This window comes from Stenella coeruleoalba (genome assembly GCF_951394435.1).
Source record: "Stenella coeruleoalba genome assembly, chromosome: 12".
NCBI classification, from domain to species: domain Eukaryota; kingdom Metazoa; phylum Chordata; class Mammalia; order Artiodactyla; family Delphinidae; genus Stenella; species Stenella coeruleoalba.
In genome coordinates this window covers 86758500-86780921 of record NC_137158.1, presented here as the reverse complement: position 1 = coordinate 86780921, position 22422 = coordinate 86758500, and the positions used below count along the sequence as shown (strand labels likewise).

Here is a 22422-nt window from a genome sequence, read left to right as displayed (position 1 = left end):
CTGATTCTCTTGAAAATGTGATCTAATTTAAAAGATCACAAACTGCATGGAGTTTTCCCGAGAACTAGAACTAGAACTAGGAACATGGCAGCAATAGAATTCTATTTTGTATCTTCCACTTTTTCTCGTTTTGTTCCTTTAAGTCCATTTCAGCAAACTCAGGTTGATGAGGAACTGTCTGATAGGGAGAAAATGTATATATATTTCAGGATAATGGTATGAGAAGCAAGGGCTTCCTGGACCTGACAGTATTGAATGTAGGTAGGATATGCACCCAAGTACAATTTTAAAAGCATTGAAGTAGTGATTGTGTTATGCCTTTTTAAATAAATAAGGTAAATAGTATTCTGGAATTTTTATTCTTAAATAAGCAGAACTCCCTTAAAATTAATAGCCATTATTTTGTATGGCAGGTATGCAGAGGTCTTGCCAAACAGACTGAATTGAATGACTTTCTACTCGACGTATCAAAGTAAGTGTTCATTTCTAGGGATGTGGTAGCTCTTATTGATCAACAGTTTAGATTAAGTGCAGGCTCTGACAGTGATAGATTACTATCTAGTGCAGTCAGTAACAGAAGACCAATCTTTAATAGGCGAGTGTTAAGGTAAGTATGGTCGTTCGTATTTTGGATCACAGAGTTACATCCTCATCCACGTTCACTTTACAAGTGAAGGATCGCAGATGTATATGTGATGATTTTAATTTACAAGCTGGTATATATTTTCTAAACAGATTCACTAGAAGGTGTTAGAGACTATCTAGAGAGATGCACTAAGTATTGATATTTCTATTTTCATAGGAGAAAACTGACAGCAGTAGAAGGAGAGGAAATGTCCTAGTTTATTATTTTCCAAATAGTCTTCTCTGGCCTTTTCAACAAATGTCAGTACATTAAAACAGACTCTTAATATGATCATTTTAATTATCTCATGTATAGTAGCTCAGATATCATTCTCCAGAAAATGCTCCATTTCCCTGAAGTTTGACCTAGAAAAACTCCCTTGAGCTGGCAGTGGAAGCAATTAGAGATATTTATTAAATTTCAGGTTCGTAGTGGGTTTGCTTGCTACAGGGAAGATCTCGTATCTATCTGACCCATCTGCTTAATTGTTGAAATCTAAAACGCCCCAGGACATGATAACTTCAGGTCCCATCCTCTGACAAGTTAACTCAAGGTGTGATGTACCTGTGCCTCCAAGGCCTCCAACACAACTCTGACTGTGTTTTCACTCACATGTCACCCTGGCACACTTCATAACCAACTCATCACCCAGTCTAGTAATCCTCATCACTAATGATTCTGAAGTTGCTGCTTTGTGCTTTGGAATATAAAATTAGAGAGGTATGGGACTGAGGGAGTGCTCTATTGATCCCCTAGGCCAACTATCTTCTTTGAGATGGAATTAAACAGTATCTCTGGGACACATGATATTACGACTTCAGAAACACCTAGGAAGGGAAGCTGTGCACGTTCTCGTACTAATGTATTTGAATACTTTGCAGGTCTCCCAAAGTCCAATTAAAACCCTCATGTGACACCTTAAATCTGTTCCCCAGTGGGAAACCCATTTGCTTCCCCCTGTTGCTTGCAGGATATTCCTCAGTGGATGGTGTAACGAAGCGTATTGGTAGCTTCAAGCCAGATGATTTCTCTTCTAAAAAAAAGACATTGTTTATTGCTATAACTTATCTTAATCCTGAATACATTACTAAATTCTCACAAAACTAAACTGAAAGCAGTACCTTGCCAGTCGGGTCTATATTAAGAGTATTTCTTTATAGATTCCCTGTAACACGTGCCTGTTGATTCCTCTGTTTCTCTGGTCTACATTTTAATGTATGTACCATATGCCTCCCAAATATTTACTTGCAGTTCAAAATGATGAATATATATTTTACTCGTGTAAAGTGGTCAGGTCCTTGCCATTATTTGTATTCTGAGATCTCGTCTCAAATGAATTGCCTTGCTTTCTTAGTACAGTTAAACTACATTTTAACTTTTGAGTTTTTCCAGTGATAATTTACATTTTAGCATATTAATGAGATTTAGCAAATTTAAATATTTTTATTTTCGATCAGAGTTATTTGTGAGGTATTAAGTTTGATGAAACCAATTTTATTTCTTCATAGTTTTAGTTAAATGCCCCAAACCTTCTCCCTACCTTGAATACTTACTGATAAAATAGTTACTTAATGCAGCCTCCGGAATTAGAGTCCTTATACTAAAGTCAATGATAAACTTTATTTCTCTCTTTACAATAATACAAAAATCAAACAACATATACCTTTATGTTTTTTATTTAAATGTAGACAAAATTGGGAAATGTATTCAAAGTTTAACATGTTCTTTGTTCTAATAACATTACTTAAAGGTTTTATCTTCCTTTTTTTCAGAACGTATTTTGATAACATAGTTGCAATAGATTCTCTACTTGAACACATAATGGTAGGTTGCCTTCTGTTTGGAAAATGACTTGATTTAATCCTGAGATTCATGTCCTAATATGTGGTGGAACATTTTATTGTACGAGACATACGTGCTCTTTTAAATATGATGAAAGGGTGGTGCTTAGTGATCTGGAGGTGTCACCTTGATTTATTTGTCACTTCTGTTAATTTTGGAGGGGTTTTGAAAAATACCTCAGAGTTTTTGATTATTTAGTGGAGAGCTAATTTGGAAAAACCTTTAGTTTCTTTTTATGATTTCTTCAGAATACCTTTTGCATATAGGTTATATTAGGAATTTCCAGTGGATTCTTCCTGATCTTGAGGTTCATTCTACTTAGTTTTAGTCATAACTATTTCTCTCTTCTAGAAGACTCACAGGCAACTGTGGTTGAAAGCCATATGAAATAGAATTTTTTTCCGCCACGTGTAGTGTTGCTGCTTTAGTGCTCTGGAGAGACTCCACTGAGGAAGTGGCTTCTATGGGTGCATGTGTACCCATGGGTGCCAGGCTGGCTTGCTCGGTGCTGTTCGTGCCCTGTTGTCTATTTTGATAAATATTCTTTCTCCTTCCCATCTTCCTGGTCTTTCTCAAAATATAGTAATCCTGTGCAACAAGGGTTTATTCACCTCCAGGTTTCTGATGTGCACTGATCAATTTCTCTTTGATACCATGGCAGGCCAGGTATGGAGTGTGATATGCTCAGTGTCTTGTAGAAACAGACAGTTTGCTGAGGGTAATATTAGGGGTTATTACTTTTACACATTCTTTCTGTAATTAATTACATTGATGATTTTACAGTTGACCCTTGAACTGCATGGGTTTGAATGGGTCCACTTATGCATGGACTTTTGTCAGTACTAAATACTATAGTACTACACGATCTGCAGTTGTGGAATTTGCAGATGTGGAACCGTGGATCCGGAGGAACCGCGTATGTGGAGGGCGATGTAAGTTATATAGGGGTTTTTGACTGTGTAGAGGGTCGGTGCCCCAACCCCTGCCATGTTCAAGGTTCAGCTGTATTTGGACAAAAAAAGAGAAAAATTGATTGCACAGTAAAAAAAATAACTCTTTGGTTGTGACACAATTTAAGGAATCTGTAAAGCAATGAAAAGTATTAAGAAGAATATGAAAATATGTAGATATAATATGGATCAACATAGAGCTTGTACAAGGAGTATCGACCAGTTCTTGTAATATTAATATTATACTCTAAGAAACAGTTTTATTGAGATATAATTCCTGTATGTTACAATTAATCCATTTAAAGTGTTTAAATCAGTGGTTTTTAGTATATTCACAGACATTTGCAACCATCACCAGTCAATTTTAGGACATTTTCATTACTTCAGAAGGAAGCTTCATACCATGTTAGCTGTCGCCTCTCTATCACCACATTTTGGCTAATGCAAATAGTGCTCTTTTGAACATTTGGGTACAATTTTCAGTTCTGATACCTGTTTTCAGTTGTTTTAGGTAAGAGTGGATTTGCTAGGGCATATGGTTACTCTATGGTTAACTTTCTGAGGAACAGCCAAACTGTTTCCCTGGCACTTGTATCATTTTACATTCCTGCCAGCACACGGGTTCCAGTTTCTCCACGTTCTCACTAGCACTGGTTATTATCTTACTTTTTGATTAGTGCCATCATAGTAGATGTGAAGTGCTATCTCAATGTGGTTTTTTTTGTTGTTTTTGTTTTGCGGTTCGCGGGCCTCTCTCTGCTGTGGCCTCTCCCGTTGCGGAGCACAGGCTCCGGACGCGCAGGCTCAGCGGCCGTGGCTCATGGGCCCAGCCGCTCCGCGGCGTGTGGGATCTTCCCGGACCGGGGCACGAACCCGTGTCCCCTGCATCGGCAGGCGGACTCCCAACCACTGCGCCACCAGGGAAGCCCCTCAATGCGGTTTTGACTATAGCATTTCCCTGGTAACTAATGATGTTGAACATCTTGTCATGTGATGAAAGATTCAGATTCATTGGCTGCTTTTGACTTTAATTTTAATGTTATGTTCTAAGATTTCATCAAGTATTATAGATACCATTCCCTTATGTGATGTATCATTGGCAGACATTTTCTCCCATCTGTGTATTATCTTTTCACTCTCTTGATAGTATCTTTTGAAGCACAGAAGGTTTTAACTTTGATGAGGTCTAATTTATCTTTCGTTGCTCAGGCTTAGCTTCTTAGCTAAGAATCCATTGCCAAATCAGATATTATGAAAATTGACTCCAGTATTTTCTTCTAAGAGTTTTATAGCTTTAGCTTTTACATTTAAGGTTTTGACTTACGTTAGTTAATTTTTGTTTATGGGGTAAGGGTCCAGCTTCATTTTTTTTGCATGTAGCTCTCCAGTTTTACCAGCACCATTTGTTGAAAAGGCGATTATTTCCCCTTTGAATGTGGTCTTGTTAGAATCGGGTGAGCGTAGACACGTGGGTTTCTTTTTAGGGTCTCGGTCCTGTTCAGTTGGTCTATGTGTCTAGCTTAATGGCAGTACCACCATGTCTTGATTACGCTGCTTTATAAAAGTTTTGAAATCAGGAAGTGTGAGTCCTACAGATTTGTGCTCCATGTTCAGTTATTTCGTTGTCTGTTTTGGGCCCCTCGCAATTCCATATAAATTTTAGAAACCAACTTGTCAGTTTCTACAAATAATTCAGATGAGATTCTGTAGGGATTTTGTTGACTCTGTAGATCAATTTGGGGAGTATTGCCATCTTAATAATATTAAGACTTCCAGTACATCAGCATGAGATGTTCTCCATTTATTTAGTTCTTCTTAATCTTTTCAACACTGTTCTGTAATTTTCAGAGTACAAGCATTGCTCTTCTTTTGGTAAAGTTATTCCTAGGTATTTTATCTTTTAGTGATATTAGAAATGAAATCGTGTTCTTAATTTTATTGTCACATTTTTCATTGAAAATATATAGAAATGAAATTGGTTTTTATATTTTGATCCTGTATCCTGCAACCTTGATGAAGTCATTACTTCCATTAGTTTCCTAGTGGATTATTCAGGGTTTTCTATATGCAAGATCATGTCATCCGTAATGAGTTATAGTTTTAGTTCCTCCTTTCTAATCTGTATACCTTTTTTTTTTCTCCCTTGCATAATTGTTCTGGCTAGATCCTCCAGTACGATACTGAATTAGGGGATGGTGAGTGTGGGCATCCTTGTCTTATTCCTGATCTTAGAGGAGAAGCGTCCATTCTCCAGTCTTTCACCATTAAGTAGATGGATTAGTTGTGGACTGTTCATAGGTGGCCTTGATCAGGGTGAGGAAGTTCCCTTGTATTCCTAGTTTTCTGAGTATTGTAAATGTTAATTGGACGTTGGATTTTGTCAACATCCATTTTCTCTGCACTTATTAAGATGATCATGTGTTTTTAAATTTTTAGTCTATTGCATTCCTGTGATGTATCCCTCTTCATCATGGTGTATGATTTATATTGGAACTACCTTAGTTTAATAAAATCTTAAGTAGAGTTGATACCTTTAGCATATGTAGTCTTCTTATACAAAAACATCGTCTTATTTTCAATTAAAAATCTCTCTAGATTGAATGTGTTGACTTTGAGTCCCCATATTTGCTAAGCTGCTTTTTTTCAGTTTACAGTCTTGGATTTTCAAGAAAGAAAATCGTTTATAATGATATAATGAGAGCAGTGGTTCTACTTTTCCAATGCTTACACTATTTCTTTTTTGTTTTTTAATGTATTCGCTAGGACCTAAGAACACTGTTGAAAGGAACCAGTGAGAGTGGATATAGTTTTCCTAATGTGCATACTGTTCCTCAGTGGGGGGTGATATTGACATTCTAGGCAGACCCTCTCCTCCTTACACAGTACTGGCCTGAGCATTGCAGGTGTTCAGCATCTTTAACCTCTGAGAACTAAATGCCAAGAGCTGCTCATCACCAGCCGGTCCACCAGAAATAGAAATGCCTTCACCGTTTTCACATTCTCCGTGGAGAGGCGGTTCATCGGCTAGTTGAAAATGAATGAATGAGACTTTCCAATTAATTTTTATAAATTTTTGGACACTTTAAATATTCTTCTGCTCTGTACTTAAATTCCCTTCCTCATCTGTAATTCAATTAATGAATATTTTCTCCCACCCTCCCTCTCTCTCTCTCAAATCAGACTCGCCTTGATCTTGTTTGTTCATTTGGACTCTTTGGTGTAAAAGCCAAAAGACGTCAACTACCTAACTCAGATTAGTTTGAGAGAATAAAAGGAGGGATTTCTTGGCCCTTATCACTGAAAACCTTGAAATTTCAGACTTCTGTAATTGCCGGACCTGGGGCCTCAAATTATGTTTTCAGGAATATGTCCTTCTCTGTCTGTCCAGCTCACGTATGTGTGGTCCATGATAAAACACAGCATAATTTTACTTCTTCCTTTTTTGCATTTTAATCTTATATATTTTGGGGGCACAACCAGATATTTTAAGTCGTTTTTTAATTCGCTTTTTTATGTTACACCTGTAACTCCTTACATATCATTTCCTAGTGAATTTTACAGCTTCATTATAGTTTTAGTGGGTTCTTTGCTCATCACCTTTTCTTGTACCCCAAGTCTTCCCATGCTTTCTTGAATTTATCTATTTGTTTATTTTTGCTCAAGCTCATCTGTGTGCTTGAGAAATGTCTTTATTTTGCCTTATGACTGAATGCTAGTTTGACTTGGTAAAGAATTTTAAGTTTAAGACAAGTTTTCCTCAGAAATTTGAAGATATATTTCCACTGAATTTTAAATCCTCTGTTGCTGTCAAAAATTATCTTCCGCTTGTAAGTAAACCTGTGTGCGTGTGTATGTGTGCATGTGTGTTTCTGTGCGTGTGTGAGAGAGAATGTATGTAGGAGCGGGGATGGCTTTTAGAATGACCTTCTGAGGCTTGGAGTTCATCAGTATTACCAAAATATGCCTAGGATTTCTTTATTGACTCTTTTCCAGTATGTGAGTGTCATTTCAAACTGGAAGTTTAATATTCGGGGAGAATGAAGAAGTAAACGTGCTTAGAGTCACTCATCTTAAAGAAGTCTTTCTTATTGCATGTAATTGTTTTCAGTTGATTTTCTTGACTTTTCAACATACTCAGTAACATTGTCACCTAACAGTAAAACTTTTGTCTCTTCAAATATGTATACTCATGCGTTTTTTACCTAATTGTGTGTTAATACTTATAACATGTCTTTGTCTTGTTCATAACTTTAATGTCTTAATTGGTTAATTCTGGTATTTTATCATTTTGTATGATGAGGACTGATATGGTCACATATTATCAGGATGTGTATACATACCGATATATACACATGTACATATATATATTTTCTTCTCTTCCCATTTCACTAAAACTTTATCATGAATAATTACTGAATTTCATTACATATATTTTTTGACAGCCATAAAGACAATCATATGATTTTTCTCCTTTGTTTTATTGCTTTATGAGCTATAACAATAGACTTTACAATACTGGACAGTTATGAATAGAGTGTAATTTTAAAATATGGAAATTTAAAAATATTTATTCCTGTTTGACTTGCTAATATGTGTATTTATAATTTTCCTTCTGTTTCCAAGGTAAATTGGTCTGTGATTTTCTTTTTTATAGTATCTTTGTCAATTTTTAGTATCAATGACATAGCAGGGGTTGTAAAAATAACTGGAGAAGTTTTGTTCTGTCTGAACTTAAAACGATTTAAATTAGATGGGACTTTATTCGTGAAGACTCTTAAGTAATTCGTATTTGAAATCATTTGGGCCTGCTGCCTTTTATGGGAATAAATTATTTTTACGGTATTTCAATTGTCTTTATGATTCTGATTCCATTCAGATTTTTCAACTCCTTCTAAATTCATTTCCTTTTTCTAGAAAATTGTCCATTTCATCCAGATTTTTATAACTATTGACCTAAATATGTACCCAAGTATCAAGCAGCCAGCATGACCATAAGGATGCAGATGTCACTGTAGATAGTTTATTATGACTTAACTCAAGATCGCGTGAGTGTGCAGAATAAACGGGTGATGGTTCTGGGTTCGCCAGCAGTGACACCCATAGCTCCCTTCCCACCGTCACATTGTCCCTCCTCCTCAAGTATTTATTGAGAGCTCTTATATGTTCTAACCTAAGGGCTGGCAAATTCTTTTAAGGGCCAGTAGTAAAGTTTTATGCTTCGTGGGCCGTACTGTGTTGCAACTACTCAACGCTGCTGTTGTAGCAACTGTGAACCATGCCTAAAGGAATGCACGTGGCTCCGTCCCAGTGAAACTTTATTTACAAACACAGGCAATGGGGTGGATTTAAATGGCCTGTGGACTTTAGCCGTCCTCTGCTCTAGGCCTGGTTCTGGGCGTTTGGGATACCGTGGGGGAAAGGAAGCAGTTTCCACTGATGAGGTCCTCATCAGTCAGCTTGTGGCCAAGACAGGTCACCTGGAAATTCTGACACTCATAATGCCCCGTACTTGGTCCACGGCGTATAAGGCACAGCCAGTGTTTGCTGAGTGAATGAGTACAGCTTATAATAGCAGGAAAGACAAAGATACAATATGAGAATGAACCGGGGTACCTAACCCACTCTGATTTCTTTTTATTTAATCTATAAGGTATTTTTACATGAGATTATATGTTTTCCTCTGACCACAAGGTGGCCTGTGTCCCTTTTGCGTAGACTTTGTGTGGCTCTTTTTCTCTGAGAAGTAATTCTTTTTCTCTGAGCAATAATTTCATGTCTATCATCTTGACGTTGCCAGAATTCTGAATATGGGTAAATACAATTTTTTGTGACATACCTGTAATCCCAGCCCACTGGGGACAGTGAGAAATGTTAGGCATTAAAGACATACTTGTTGAAGGGAATTGATGAACAAATGCATGACAATATGAATCCACAATTTTCCATTCAGAAATAGTAAGTCATGTTTGATAATAAGAGCATAGGCCATGGAAACAGCTAGTATGAGTTTAAATACCAGATCCGTTTACTAGCCACGTGATAGCGGACAAGTTAAGTTACCTCTCTGTGCCTCAGTTTTTCTAATGTGTAGAAAGGAGGTTAAGTTTCCCCTGAATTAATATTGTTATTGTGAGGATGAAGTGAATTAATGCACATAAGTCTATAAAAAACTATCTGGCACGTAGTAAATATTTACTAATTGTTACACATTATTGTTAGTGCAGCAAACAAAATGCAGCTGATGTAAATATGAACACTGTGTGTCTTATTGGACACACATTTCATACTTTTTACAACTGCTATGTTGTAAACGCCAGCCGGTCAGAATGGATGCTGGCCTGAGAGCTGACAGAGGCTCAGACTAGGGCGTCAGGGAGCCCTGAGAAGCTCTGGAAAAGTAGCCAGGGTGGCAGACAGGCTCTCAGGGAGAAAGGCCAGTAGCTGCTTTCCAGCCCACCCAGGAGTGCTGTAACATTCCCACATCTGCCCCCACAGCGTGGGTGGAGAGCGGCTGCCAGTGTCGGCACCTTGACAGTGACAGAGAGTATTATTTTTTGTATTTATATGCCTATGTCTATTTAATTATAATGCTAATTTCCTACCCAGTTACAGTATAGACTAGCTGAAATTTATATTTATTTCTGATAAAGTTTACCTGTAAACTCTGTGACTCTCTCATCGGCTTACTCTTGTTTTCTCGTTTCCCTTTAGATATATGCAAAAAACCTGGTGAATGCCGATCGTTGTGCGCTTTTCCAGGTAGACCATAAGAGCAAGGAGTTATATTCGGACCTTTTTGATATCGGAGAGGAAAAGGAAGGAAAACCTGTCTTCAAGAAGACCAAAGAAATAAGGTACAGCTGGAAGTAGCGTGTCGGTCGCTGTGCTGGCGGCTGTGCAGGTGCTCTGTTACCCGCTTGTCTGTGCCTATTCACAGGTGTGCTGACAGTACTTGTCATACTGTGATATCATTCCCACCAGGACCCGCCTCCTGAAGGTAGTGCTTCTGGGAATGGCCTTGCAGTGCCAGCGAAACCGCGCCTAGGAAGCTTTAGCGTCACTCCTGGAAATGCCGTCTTCCGGAGGCGGTCCTTTTGGAAATCATGTTGGAAACACTTACTAGTGCTGCCAGGTAGGTAAAGGTGCACCCCACCTGGAGTCTGCAAGGTTTCCTGTGTCTAGGAGCAGGTGTACTTAAACAATCCGGACCCCACCCTTCCCAGCTCATAGCGCTGCCTCAGAGTCCAGACCATAGTGGAAATTGACCTGGTATACTTGGTAACTTCAGCACATTATTCTATACCCAACAGTTGGCTTAATCGATCACAGAGAACACTTTTGTTGCATCTTGAAACTGCAGCCTTCTTCGTTCTTTAAGTGGCAGCTGTTGTCAGTTAGGTGAACAGAATGGAGTTTGGCTGGTAGAGGTGCGGTGGCTCAGTCCTATGACATCTGGGCACCTACAAGGGGTACTGTCACAGAACCGCTAAGAAGCAAGCATAACATTCAGAAATGGTATTTTTTTTTTAGATATTTGCATTTCTTTTGCTTTATATTGATATATATCGTTTAACTACTTTTCCGCATAGTACTCTAAAGTACCTTGGTAGTTACAACTTGCTAGTAAAATGCTGTTCCTTATTAATAAGAATTGCTATTCACTTGGGCCGTCTGTCATACAAGGAAACATGGCATGTGGTCTGCACTGGGCCTCACTAGTGCCCACCACTGGGTGCTTCCCATTCTATCGTCCTGGGGTAATAGAACCTATATTCCATACTCACATAACTCTGACTTACAGGCACCATTTAGGTTTTTTAAGAAGTGTTTTAGTTTTAGTTTGTTTGTTTAGAGCTCAGTAGATCAGTCTGGATATAGTCATTTAGGTAAAGTCATTTCTCTTGCTGAAGGTTTGAGTGTTCCATAACAGTGCTGGCATCGATCTCATTTTGAAGACATTAACTTGGGAGCCTGTATTTACAAGTGTGGGAAAAACAAGTGAGGGGGATATGGTTGGCTGTAGCTCTCTCGGCTGACCAAGCGATGCCAGCCATTTATGGGAGGACTGGCCCCTCAGTTATGGCTTCCACTGACCCGAGATAGCAAACCACACCGAGCTACTCCTAGACCAAGAAAATAAGCATAAACCATGAAGTGGATTCTGCTGCTCTGCTCAAGGCACTCTAATTTGTTGTGGTCATGTTGTTCAAAGCATAAGAAAACCGGGGCGAAAACAACCTCGCATTTTATGCTGTGCAAGGTTGGGTTCACTTTTTGGTGTTTTAAGAAAGTTAGTTCTCTTTGGTGTCAATTCTCCTTTGAATTTTCCTTAGGGAAATCCTTAGGGTGGAGCTTTATTTCAATAATGATTATTTTCTATAATGCTGAAAATGTAATATTATGGAAGTAATTTTTGAGCTATTGAAATATGTAGATATTGTGATTGTAATCATCTTAACTAAATTTTGAATGAATCCATGTTTGATTATAATATCGTAATGAGAAAACTATAAATATAGGAATATTTTTTAACATCTTTATTGGAGTATAATTGCTTTACAGTGTTGTCTTAGAGTATATTTATGTATAAAAATGCTGATATTAGATATCAAAACATTTAAGTGTAGTGAGATAATGCCTGTATTCTGGCTGTTTTTAAATTTAACAAATTAGAGGAGTAAAAATACTACAAGTTGCAAATTGTGTTATTTTGGTATAGTACTTGTATTGCAAATGCCTTAAAATTCAAGTCCTGTATCTCAAAGATCACAGAAAACCTGTGGTTTTGGTTACATGGGTGGTGGAACGTACCCTGGCGTTGACCTGCATTCTTGTTTTTATTGTGTCACTAATATTTTAAGAGTGTTGGCAAGTTATCGAACCCATATGGGTCTCAGTTCACAGTGAGAATTAATTAAGAAAATTTATGTTGAAGCATCTTGTAAATTATAAGGTATTTTGCAAATATAAAAGATTATTATTGGTCAGTGCAGGAGAATGCCAGTTAATTTTTCAATTTCAGTTTGTGATTCAGTATAATTTAATACATCGTGAATTATATCTTAAAACAAGGTTCTCAAGTGGTTACTCTGCAATGTTTTTATGCTTTACCTTTATGTATTTTATAATAATATGATTTAGAATGTGTAAATGTAAAACTAATACAAGCATTTAAAGTAAAACAATCTGTTTTATTCAGTATTTGGTGGTACTGAAATGTCTCAAATTATTTTACATCTGTATTTTAATGAGCATGTTCCTCTTTTTTGTATGTGCAGATTTTCAATTGAGAAAGGAATTGCTGGTCAAGTAGCAAGAACAGGGGAAGTCTTGAACATTCCAGATGCCTATGCTGACCCACGCTTTAACAGGTAGGAAGGAGTTTGTGTCTCCGTCGGTTTCTCCTTTCGGGTCCCGCTTGGCCGAAGCCTCTGAGGTAGAGCCCTAGTTCTTCGCGTCCCAACTCAATTTTTTTTTCCCCACTTGGTGCTGTTATACTGTCTTTGAACCAGCTTATTATCAGTAGTCAGTGTTTTCGGGTATTTATCAATATAAAATGATGGATTCTAAACCATTAATTATCTCCAGCTTCAGGGGTTTGAAATGTTATAAAAATAACTAAAAAGCAAGAGTTTAAATTTATAAAGTTACTTTTCTTCATTGTAGTGTCATCATTTTGTCCTGAGCATATTCTTTATCAAACAATACCTTCAAAGGCTGTAACACATAGTGATAAAAGTACTTGTTTTGAATCCCGGTTCTGTCCTTTATTGGCTCTAGAATGACCTGGAGTAAGTTACTTAATCTGGAGCCTCAGTTGTTTTCTCATCTTTAAAATGGGCACAGTAATACCTATTCTATAGGGTTTTTTTTTTAAGATTAAGATTTTAAGCTTTTTGAAATATTCATAAAAGTTCTGGCAACTTTATATGACCCAAAGTAGGAACTCAATAAGTTGCAGCCTTTGTTGGATATTATTGAAGTGGATATTAGGATTGCTTATAAAGATTTTTTATTTTGTTCTGAGTGTCTTTGGAGAACTAGAAACCAGTTTATATAGTTCGATTTTAATAAATGTCTCAAAATTGAAACCCCAGGGTTGACGCCCTGACCACTGAAAGCAATGGCTCACATGTCTCGGCGGCAGTGCTCTGTGTATTCAGACGCTGGGCTTCCTTCAAGAGACAATTAAATACCGTAGGCAACAGGAGGCTTTTCAGGCGTCTGATTGATTAATGTCAGATATTCATGACTCGCATATAAACACAGCTGTATCCCCGTAATAGATTTTATCAATACGTGAAGAGTATGATGAAAATCTCAGGTTTTTTTCTTAAAGGAACCAACTTGCTATTAAAGTACTTAAATATTGAAAATATTTACATATCCTTATATAAAGCCTTTATATAAAAATGTATGGATCAACTATTAAGAACCTGAAAAGGCAAGCGACAGATTGTGAGAAAATATTTGCAAAATATATACGACTGTTCTGAAAAACTCTCTTGAAAACGGAACAAGTTCGTTAGAATATTTTTGAGAAGGTTTTAATAAAACACTTGCAGATGTCACGTTGTCTTTGAATTTAGACGCTAACAGTTCCATTACAGTTAGTTGTAAGAGAAGCAAAACTGAGTTGAGATTTACGATAGAACGTGCGGTTTATTTTCTTCTGCCTGTTCTTTCTTTTGTCGTCTTGCTCCTTGGCTCTCGCGCAGAGAGGTGGACCTGTACACAGGCTACACGACCCGGAACATCCTGTGCATGCCCATCGTGAGTCGGGGCAGCGTGATAGGCGTGGTGCAGATGGTGAACAAAATCAGCGGTAGTGCCTTCTCTAAGACGGACGAAAACAACTTCAAAATGTTTGCTGTCTTTTGTGCTTTAGCCTTACACTGTGCCAATGTAAGTAATACTTTTTAAACACGTTTTTTACTACTCAATATGAAATTTTATAACCTTTTAAATAAAGGTTGTTTTTTTCTTTCCCCCACTTCTTTTAGAAACCCCAAACAGCGATTCCTGGTTGTGCATGTTTTAGGAAATACCTTAAAATGCCTTGGAAGAAAAAAAATCTCCTAATTTTTACACTTATTTCAGGGTGTGAATTTGTTAAAAAGAAAAATGAAGTTAACCTAAGGGTAAAACGTTCGAATGTAAGGTTTACATTTCCTGATAATCTACTGATGTGCCTGAGAGGGTTATCCAAACCCTTAGCGTTTGTCACTTGTACCGCACTTGAGACTCTTGTACACAAAAAGAGAGTCATGACTCATGTCTTAACACGAGCCCGGAAAGTTTCCTTTGTGAGGAAAAGTGAGGCAGCCACTCAGCACATTCGTCAGATGCCTTGTAGATGTTAACTCATTTAATCCTCACAACAGCCCAGCCCTGGTTACTGAATAATAAGATGAGGTCCCATTTATTTTATGAAGTCTCCCTTTAAAACAGTTGAATGTATCATCTTTCTTTTAAATTTTTATATTTTAAATGAATTAAACATTTAGTATTCTATAAACTCTAGTAATCCTCTAATGACATCACTGGAATTTTGAAGTTAAGGAAAATTTTAGTAACCTTTTATAAAGCCAAATCAACATCAATGGGAATTATCACCTTAGTAGTTTGGAGAAACTGTCTTTTCGGAAATAGGACGGAATTCCATAGGAACAAGCACATAACTAATGGAAACAGTTAAAAGAGAAACAAAAATGGCAAAAAAAAAAAAATACTCTGGTGACTAGGGCTAACTGTTTACAGTGCGATTAGTGCTGTTTAGTAAGAGCACCCGTCCCCTCTCTGCATCACCCGGGCCCTCGCGTGGGGATATTTATTGTTACTCGGCCCATCGGAAATAAACTAGTGCAGTTGTCAGATACTTCTTACTTCAAACAGTTTCTGTACCTATGTGTCTCCTCGTAAATAAAATATTGACAGTATACTTTTTTTTTTTTTTTTGCTGCACCACTCAACTTTTGGGATGTTAGTTTCCTGACCAGAGATTGAACCTGGGCCCTTGGCAGTGAATACGTGGAGTCCTAACCACTGGACGGCCAGGGAATTCCCTACATTTGTTCTGTTTAGTTTAAAAGTTTCAGAGAATGTAATTTCCAGTATATTCTAAATATTGATTTTCATCACTTTTAAATGTATTCGATGGACTCTATGTATTAGAACAACTTGACATTTATTATATTTTTTAAGTCCACTTAAAAAACAGAATGACTAGCTCTTAGGACTGAAAAATTTAGCATCATTCTTTCTCTTTGAACATGTGCTTCTATTGTGCCACAAAAGTTTATTCTAATCTAATATATTTTATGCTTTATTTTGTTAATTACCCTAGGATAATAGTCTAAAACAAACATGTATAAGAAGGATTACAAATTAATTTTGACCTATAGTATTATGTCATTATTACTATATATGTGATCAAAGCAACCATGTTATTAAATTTTGATAATTATCAAAAATGAAAAGTGCACATTATTGGAAACTGTTGTTTCTTAAGGAGATGGCTGTGGCTTAGAACAAAAATAGTTAATGTACCCATTCTTAAATTTTAGCTATCATTAGAATGAAACTAGGCTTGCCATAAATTTTTACACTTTTTATTTTGAAATAATCTCAGACAGAAAGCAAAGTTACAAAAATAATACAAAGGATTTCCTTATACCTTTACCCATGTTCCCCCAAATGTTAATATATTAAATGTTAATATATTAGCATTTTTGCTTTGATATTCTTTCTTTCTCCTTCACTCTCCTTCATTCATAGGTATCGTTTTTTCTCTGATACATTTGAGAGTATGTTTCAGACAATATGTCTCATAACCCCTAAATGCTTCAGTTTGTATTTTTTACAAACAAGGACATCTTCTTTTTCTACTGCATAATTAAAAATAAAGAAATTCACCTCGGTACTGTATGAGTTTGTTAGGACCGCCATAACAAACACCACAGACTGGGTGGCTCAAAGGACAGAACATTATTTGTCCACAGTTCAGGTGACGGGAAGGTAAAGGCGAGGGTGCTGGCAGGTTCGGTTTCTTTGGAGGCCTCTCTCCGTGGCTTATGGACGCCTTCCTCATCCTTGTGTCTTCACGTGGTCTTTTCCCTGTGCAAGTCTCTGTTCCACTCTCCTCTTCTTACAAGAACACAAGTCATGTTGGGTTAGGGCCCACCCTAGCGACCTCATTTTACCTTAATCACTGCTTTAAAGTCCCCATCTCTAAGCACAGTCACATCTAAGGTACTGGGGAGTAGGGTTGCAGCATATGAATTTGGGGGGACACAATTCAGCCCCTAACAGGTACTGTACTGTTGTCTAATCTGCAGACCCCTTTAATCTCCTTTAATCTGGAGCCCTACCTTACTCTGTCTTTCATGAGTTGGGCATTTTTGAAGTGTATGGGCTGGTGTTTTGCAGAGTGTTTCTTCTTGCCATTTTGTCTGGCATTTCCTCATGACTGCATCAAGGTTACCATTTGACAGGACTATCGCAGATACTGTGTTCTCGTGGCAGCCGCTGCGGGAAGGCTCGTGGCCCATTGCTGGTGATGTTGACCTTTACTACTCTGTTACGGAGGCATCTGCCTGGTTTCTCCACTGAAACGTCCTTGCCCCTCTTTTCACTATTTTAGAAGAGAGTTTACCCATAAGCCTCGATATCCTTTGTGCTCTCTCTCCCTGTCTGCATATCAATACCTCCGTGAAACGCCACGGAATGCCTTGCAGCCATTTCATTTCCATCTTTGGAACTTTGTTCTTTGACGTTCTTTCACTACTCAGCGTCAGTTTTATTTGTCCTGTCGCTTTTATTTTGAGGGAAGCCGTAAGAATTGTGCTCGTTTTGGGTAGATGGGACAGGAGGAGTTTTATTATGCCAATTACTCTTAATCTGAACACCACCTGAGCTGAGAGGCCGAAAAGTACTGACAATTGTATCATCAAAAATTATTTTCAATGATTTATCAGCTGAAAATTTATTTAGGTCCACCTTTAGTGTCTTATGAAAGCTTTAGAAACCACTTTTAGACCTTATTAACACCAGTATTTTAAATTTTAAATTATCTCTTTGCTTTAAGAGGTTTTTGTAATAGTGCAATTTGAGTAAGGGGTGATTTGAAATGGGATGTGGGAAAAGGTCATTTTTAGGTAAATGTACGTGTGAAAGTTAAGGCGGTGGAAATTGATCCTCTTATAATCTATCCGTGTCTTCATGTATCCCTTGAAGAATTACTGTGCACTTCCCAGAATACATAAATGTCAGTTTCAGTACTATGGAATTGATTCAGCTGTGCTGTGAGACGAGCTAGCCCAGTGGGTTCAAAGCTCTTCTGAACGCTGATCGTTGCCTCATGAAACCTGGACTCAGTCACGATTAAATGATGATACCAAGCTGAATACCAAACTGAATCAAGAAAAATAACACTCCTTCTGAAAAGTCATGAATAAGTTAACAGGCATTCTATTTTTACGTTGATTATTTAGGGTAAAGTTCGTGGAGTTCGTCTGTAGTGAAACAGACTTGTAATTTTTTTTTTTTTTTTTTTTTTTTTTGCGATACCCGGGCCTCTCACTGTTGTGGCCTCTCCCGTTGCAGAGCACAGGCTCCAGACGTGCAGGCTTAGCGGCCATGGCTCACGGGCCCAGCCGCTCCGCGGCATGTGGGATCCTCCCGGACCGGGGCACGAACCTGTGTCCCCTGCATCGGCAGGCGGACTCTCAACCACTGCGCCACCAGGGAAGCCCTGTAATTTTTATAAACACTTTGAAACTCACCAAAATTATTTCTGCTCTCCAACAATGACAGGTAGTGTATGTGCCACGGTTGTAGTAAGTCATCGCCCGCTGGCAGGCTCCGGATGTAAAACTCTCCCAGGTTGAGCAGACCCAGGGCTGGTTGCCTTGAAGGTGCATGTGGAAATCCGAGTAATGCAGCTTCAGCTCTCTGTGGAGTTAATTACCACTTCTTTTAACTGCAATATTTCTTCTCCTCATGAAAGCTTAAAAAAATTCTGTAGTTTTTGACAGTTTCTCCAACTCAAAAAGAGTTAACAGCCTCTGATGCTGCAACTTCAGGGTACCTCTTCTTCTCCGCTTCCCTTCCCTGGCCTTCCAGTCTGGGGTTATTTCTGTTCCAATTCAGAAAAAAGACCAATTTCCATACGTTCTTTAAAGTAATACTCGCTTTGTTGAAGCAAGCATCCTTCTAAAGGAGAAAGAAAAAGCAAACAACTCCCAATTTCTGTCAGTTTCAATAAGCCAGCAGTCGGTTTCTTTACAAGAGTTTCTCAGTGCTTTCTTCAGCTGAGGATGTCAGATTGTAGACCTCTAGGGTAAAGGCCAAGACCTGGATTCCTGTCCTCACTCGGGCGCTTACAGGATGTTTCTTTGAGCAAGTCTGCTTCGCAGTTTTGAACATTTTTTTCCCCAAGCATCTTATGAAGCTTCGTTAAAAACAACAACTTGTATTAGCGTTGTCCCAAGCAATTAATCGTATCCATGGCTCCCTGCTTTCCCTCAATGCTCTACTCGTTTCTAGAGAATGTACATGAATATTTGTTTAGATCGCAAATACGAAGAAGCGTTGTGCAGTGTGAAGTGTCTTGTAATCTCTGGCTACTGAGTCAGACTAAACAGGTTGGTACTGGGAAATTCAAAATATTTCTGCTCCCGCACAGATTATTATATCCTTAACAGGAGCATTTTACCACATGTAAAAGGCTTCTAATACAGAATGTGATCATGTGAGAGCATCTCTTACTGTTCAGCTCAGTGGTCTTGTTTGAGTGAAAGGCCTGTCCTGGAGGCATATGTCTTTATTCTTCTTTAGTTCATCTGTAGATCTCTTAGGTTACACCCCTTTTATTGGATTAAAGGGGCACATCTCTGACTGGCAACATCTCCATTTTATTTTTGACAGATAATTGATAGTACTGTCAATGGAACGGTAACCTTTAAAAAGAGTGAAAGAGATTTTTAAAACTAAAAGAGCCAATTAATTTACTCATACATGTGATTTTAAAGAAATAATTTGATATGATGCAAAAAGCTAACAGGATAGTAAATACCTGTTATATCTTTTGCCTAGAAAAAAGGAGTCCTTTAAAAGCAGATTAGCTGTGTACATTTTGAATCGAGAGACATTTAACATTAAAGGAAGGTGGAAAAATCGTTATTAAGATGAAACCAATTGACTAGGAACAGATTTAATAAATGGTCCGAACTTTATTCATTCCTGAATTCAACCACCAAGTACTGCGTGTCTTTTCTCTACCAGAAGGTGACTATTAAGGTGACTGTAATATAAGAAGTCCTCTTAATCGATGTAACACTGACTCTGGGACAGGCACTATTGTGGACACTTGACGTATAAAAACTCGCTTCATTAGTCCCCCAGCAATCCTGAGTGAGTATCATTAGCTTCACTTGACAGGAGGAAGAATGGACACGTAGCGTTCAAGTAATTTGTGGAAGGTCTCACAGCAAGTGTGTGACAGAGCCAGGCTCTGAAGGTGTGTAAGCCTGGCTCTGCAGCCCTGGCTATGCTCTCCTTCACTTGTCTTTAAGAAAGACAACATTGTAAGCACTTCTACCTAGGATTTGGTCAAGGAAGAAATATCATTTACATTTGGTGCTGTGGTTTCCATAAACTAGAATAACCATGCAGGCAAAGGAAGTCACACATCAAATGGTGTATTTTTTCAACAGGATACTTTTAATCACTCAATTCTTTTTTTATCAACTCAGTTCTTAGGGGGCGTAAATCTGTTGATTTTTCCTTGTGTTGGTCTCTTCTTTCTTGGATTCATTCATTCATTCATTCATTTACTTATTTACTTGATCTTTACTTATTTACTCAAATTGATCCGGACTTACTTGCCCTGCGGGAGACTTACGTGACCTTCTCTCTTCACAGAGTCCTCAGTTCAGTAACTGGCCTCAGCAGCCACAGCGAGGTCTCTCGTCCCACACAGGCCTTCAAGTCCCGGACCACGAAGCACAGCCTGTGCTGGGTCTGGTGTTTCTCTCACCCACTGCAGCACTGTTTTATGCCGCTAAATACATAGCACAGAGTTTCTTGCTCATGCCCGTGTGGAGTGTGCCTTTCATTTTAGGTTTATTTAGGGGACCAAATTAATTTTATTAACGATATCATTTAATGCTGTTGACAAACATCATATTGAAAATTTGTACTCTAGCAAATATTATGTCAATTAGGTTGGAAATGTGAATTGTGTAGAAAGGGGAAAAGAGTGCACAGTTTATAACAGCAGAAGTTAAGTTACTTTTATCTTGTGGATTGCCCATACCCAGTGGTATGCTGGTAAAGCCTGCTCTCCACCCAAGAAGAGGCCTTATTTGTAGCGTTCCCCAGTTTCTGTGGAGTGCGGGCTCCCACTACGGACTCTCTCAAGCTCCCACATAACGTACTGAGTGCAGACTTGCGTGGCGATGTGCACAGTCGGCACTTGCAAGACAGCACAGATGCCCCTGCCACTCAAGAATCCTTCACCAGACTAACATCAAGGAGCCAAATGGAGTGGCAGCAGTGCTGGTGTCATCAGAGATGAGCAGATGGCAGCTGCCAACAGCACTGAGCGCTTAACGGCACTTGACCGAGTTTGTTCTCAGTTCCTTAAGTGTGTGACTGCACTGAACCTTCACATTCGTCCTGGCTTGGGTACTGCAGTGTCCACAGTCTGTACCTGGGAGACTGAGGCACAGAGAATTAGGTAACTTACTTAAAGGTGTACCGTTAGGGAAAGTCGGAGAGGAGATTCCACCCAGGCAGGTGATCCGGAGTCTGGTTCTTAGTTGCTTTACCTTTAAGTGATTCCAGGCCTGTCATGACGTGAATAATATTAGGGCATCCTCCAGACACCACCATGTCTACTCAGAGTGATGATTATTGTAGAAATAGGCTCAAGAGAAACATTCTGAAGCATCAGAAAGTATTCTTGGATGCCAATATTTATAAAATTATAAGTGGTGGCATTTTTACCATGTGGTAGAAATATGCTAGGTTATACTTCTGTTTCCAGGTCCTCTTTCTTCTGTCTTTTGTGACTTTTCCATATCCTAGAGCTTAAGATTGAAGCACCATCAGAATAAATGGCAGCCACCTCTCCTCGCGGTCTCTTCCGGCTGGACAGGGAGCCCAAGATTAACTACTCAGCTGTCGTAGGCAGTTCATGCAAAATCAGCTTAGGCAGCATGGTTCTCTACTTCATTCATAATTTGCAGTAGGCGGCTTCCCTGGTGGCGCAGTGGTTGAGAGTCCGCCTGCCGATGCAGGGGACGCGGGTTCGTCCCCCGGTCCGGGAAGATCCCACATGCCGCGGAGCGGCTGGGCCCGTGAGCCATGGCCGCTGAGCCTGCGCGTCCGGAGCCTGTGCTCCGCAACGGGAGAGGCCACAGCAGTGAGAGGCCCGCGTACTGGAAAAAAAAAAAAGAAAAGTAATTTGCAGTAGGATGAATACGGTAAAATCATTTACTAATAATATTACATTATATTATTTTCTACTATTCATATTGAAGGTCATGTAGAAAATGGGGACCAAAGTAGCTATAAAATTTGCCAAAACTAATTATTTTTTGCCGTAAAGTTAAAATTCACGTTACTTCCCTACACTGAACACAAAATAGAATAAAAATAAAATAAATAAATCTAAATTGAATAATTTATATATTTGTAAACATTATAAATTTATTGAAACTATAAATATAAGTTTATAAATAAAAATATAGCTTATTCTAATTGGAGGTCATAAGCTTGTAAAATGATAAATGACAGTATTTTTGTGAGAGTTACGTGAAGTAGTGCGTGCAAAGCACTTAGAACGCTGCCTGCCACAGAGTTAGTGCCCACTAGTATTCACGACTGTAACAGCAGTATTATTTTGCTGCCTAACGTATAATAGCTACTTTTACTAGCACCCCCCCCCCCATAGAATTACACTGAATAACGGGTAATACCGAATCACGGTAAATACTGAGT

At 38.5% G+C, this 22422-nt stretch overlaps 1 protein-coding gene across 2 annotated transcripts in view; it reads left to right on the top strand.

Moving 5' to 3' along the window:
- PDE10A (phosphodiesterase 10A) overlaps positions 1-22422 on the top strand; it is a gene marked incomplete at its 3' end in the record, with an annotated part of 576158 nt that overhangs the window by 500751 nt on the left and 52985 nt on the right. For both annotated transcript variants that reach the window (XM_079939715.1, XM_079939714.1), the window contains 5 exons: positions 414-472; positions 2398-2449; positions 10129-10271; positions 12696-12788; positions 14136-14322. In XM_079939715.1, coding sequence (XP_079795841.1) covers positions 414-472; positions 2398-2449; positions 10129-10271; positions 12696-12788; positions 14136-14322 — 534 coding nt within the window. The remainder of the gene's footprint in view (positions 1-413; positions 473-2397; positions 2450-10128; positions 10272-12695; positions 12789-14135; positions 14323-22422) is intronic.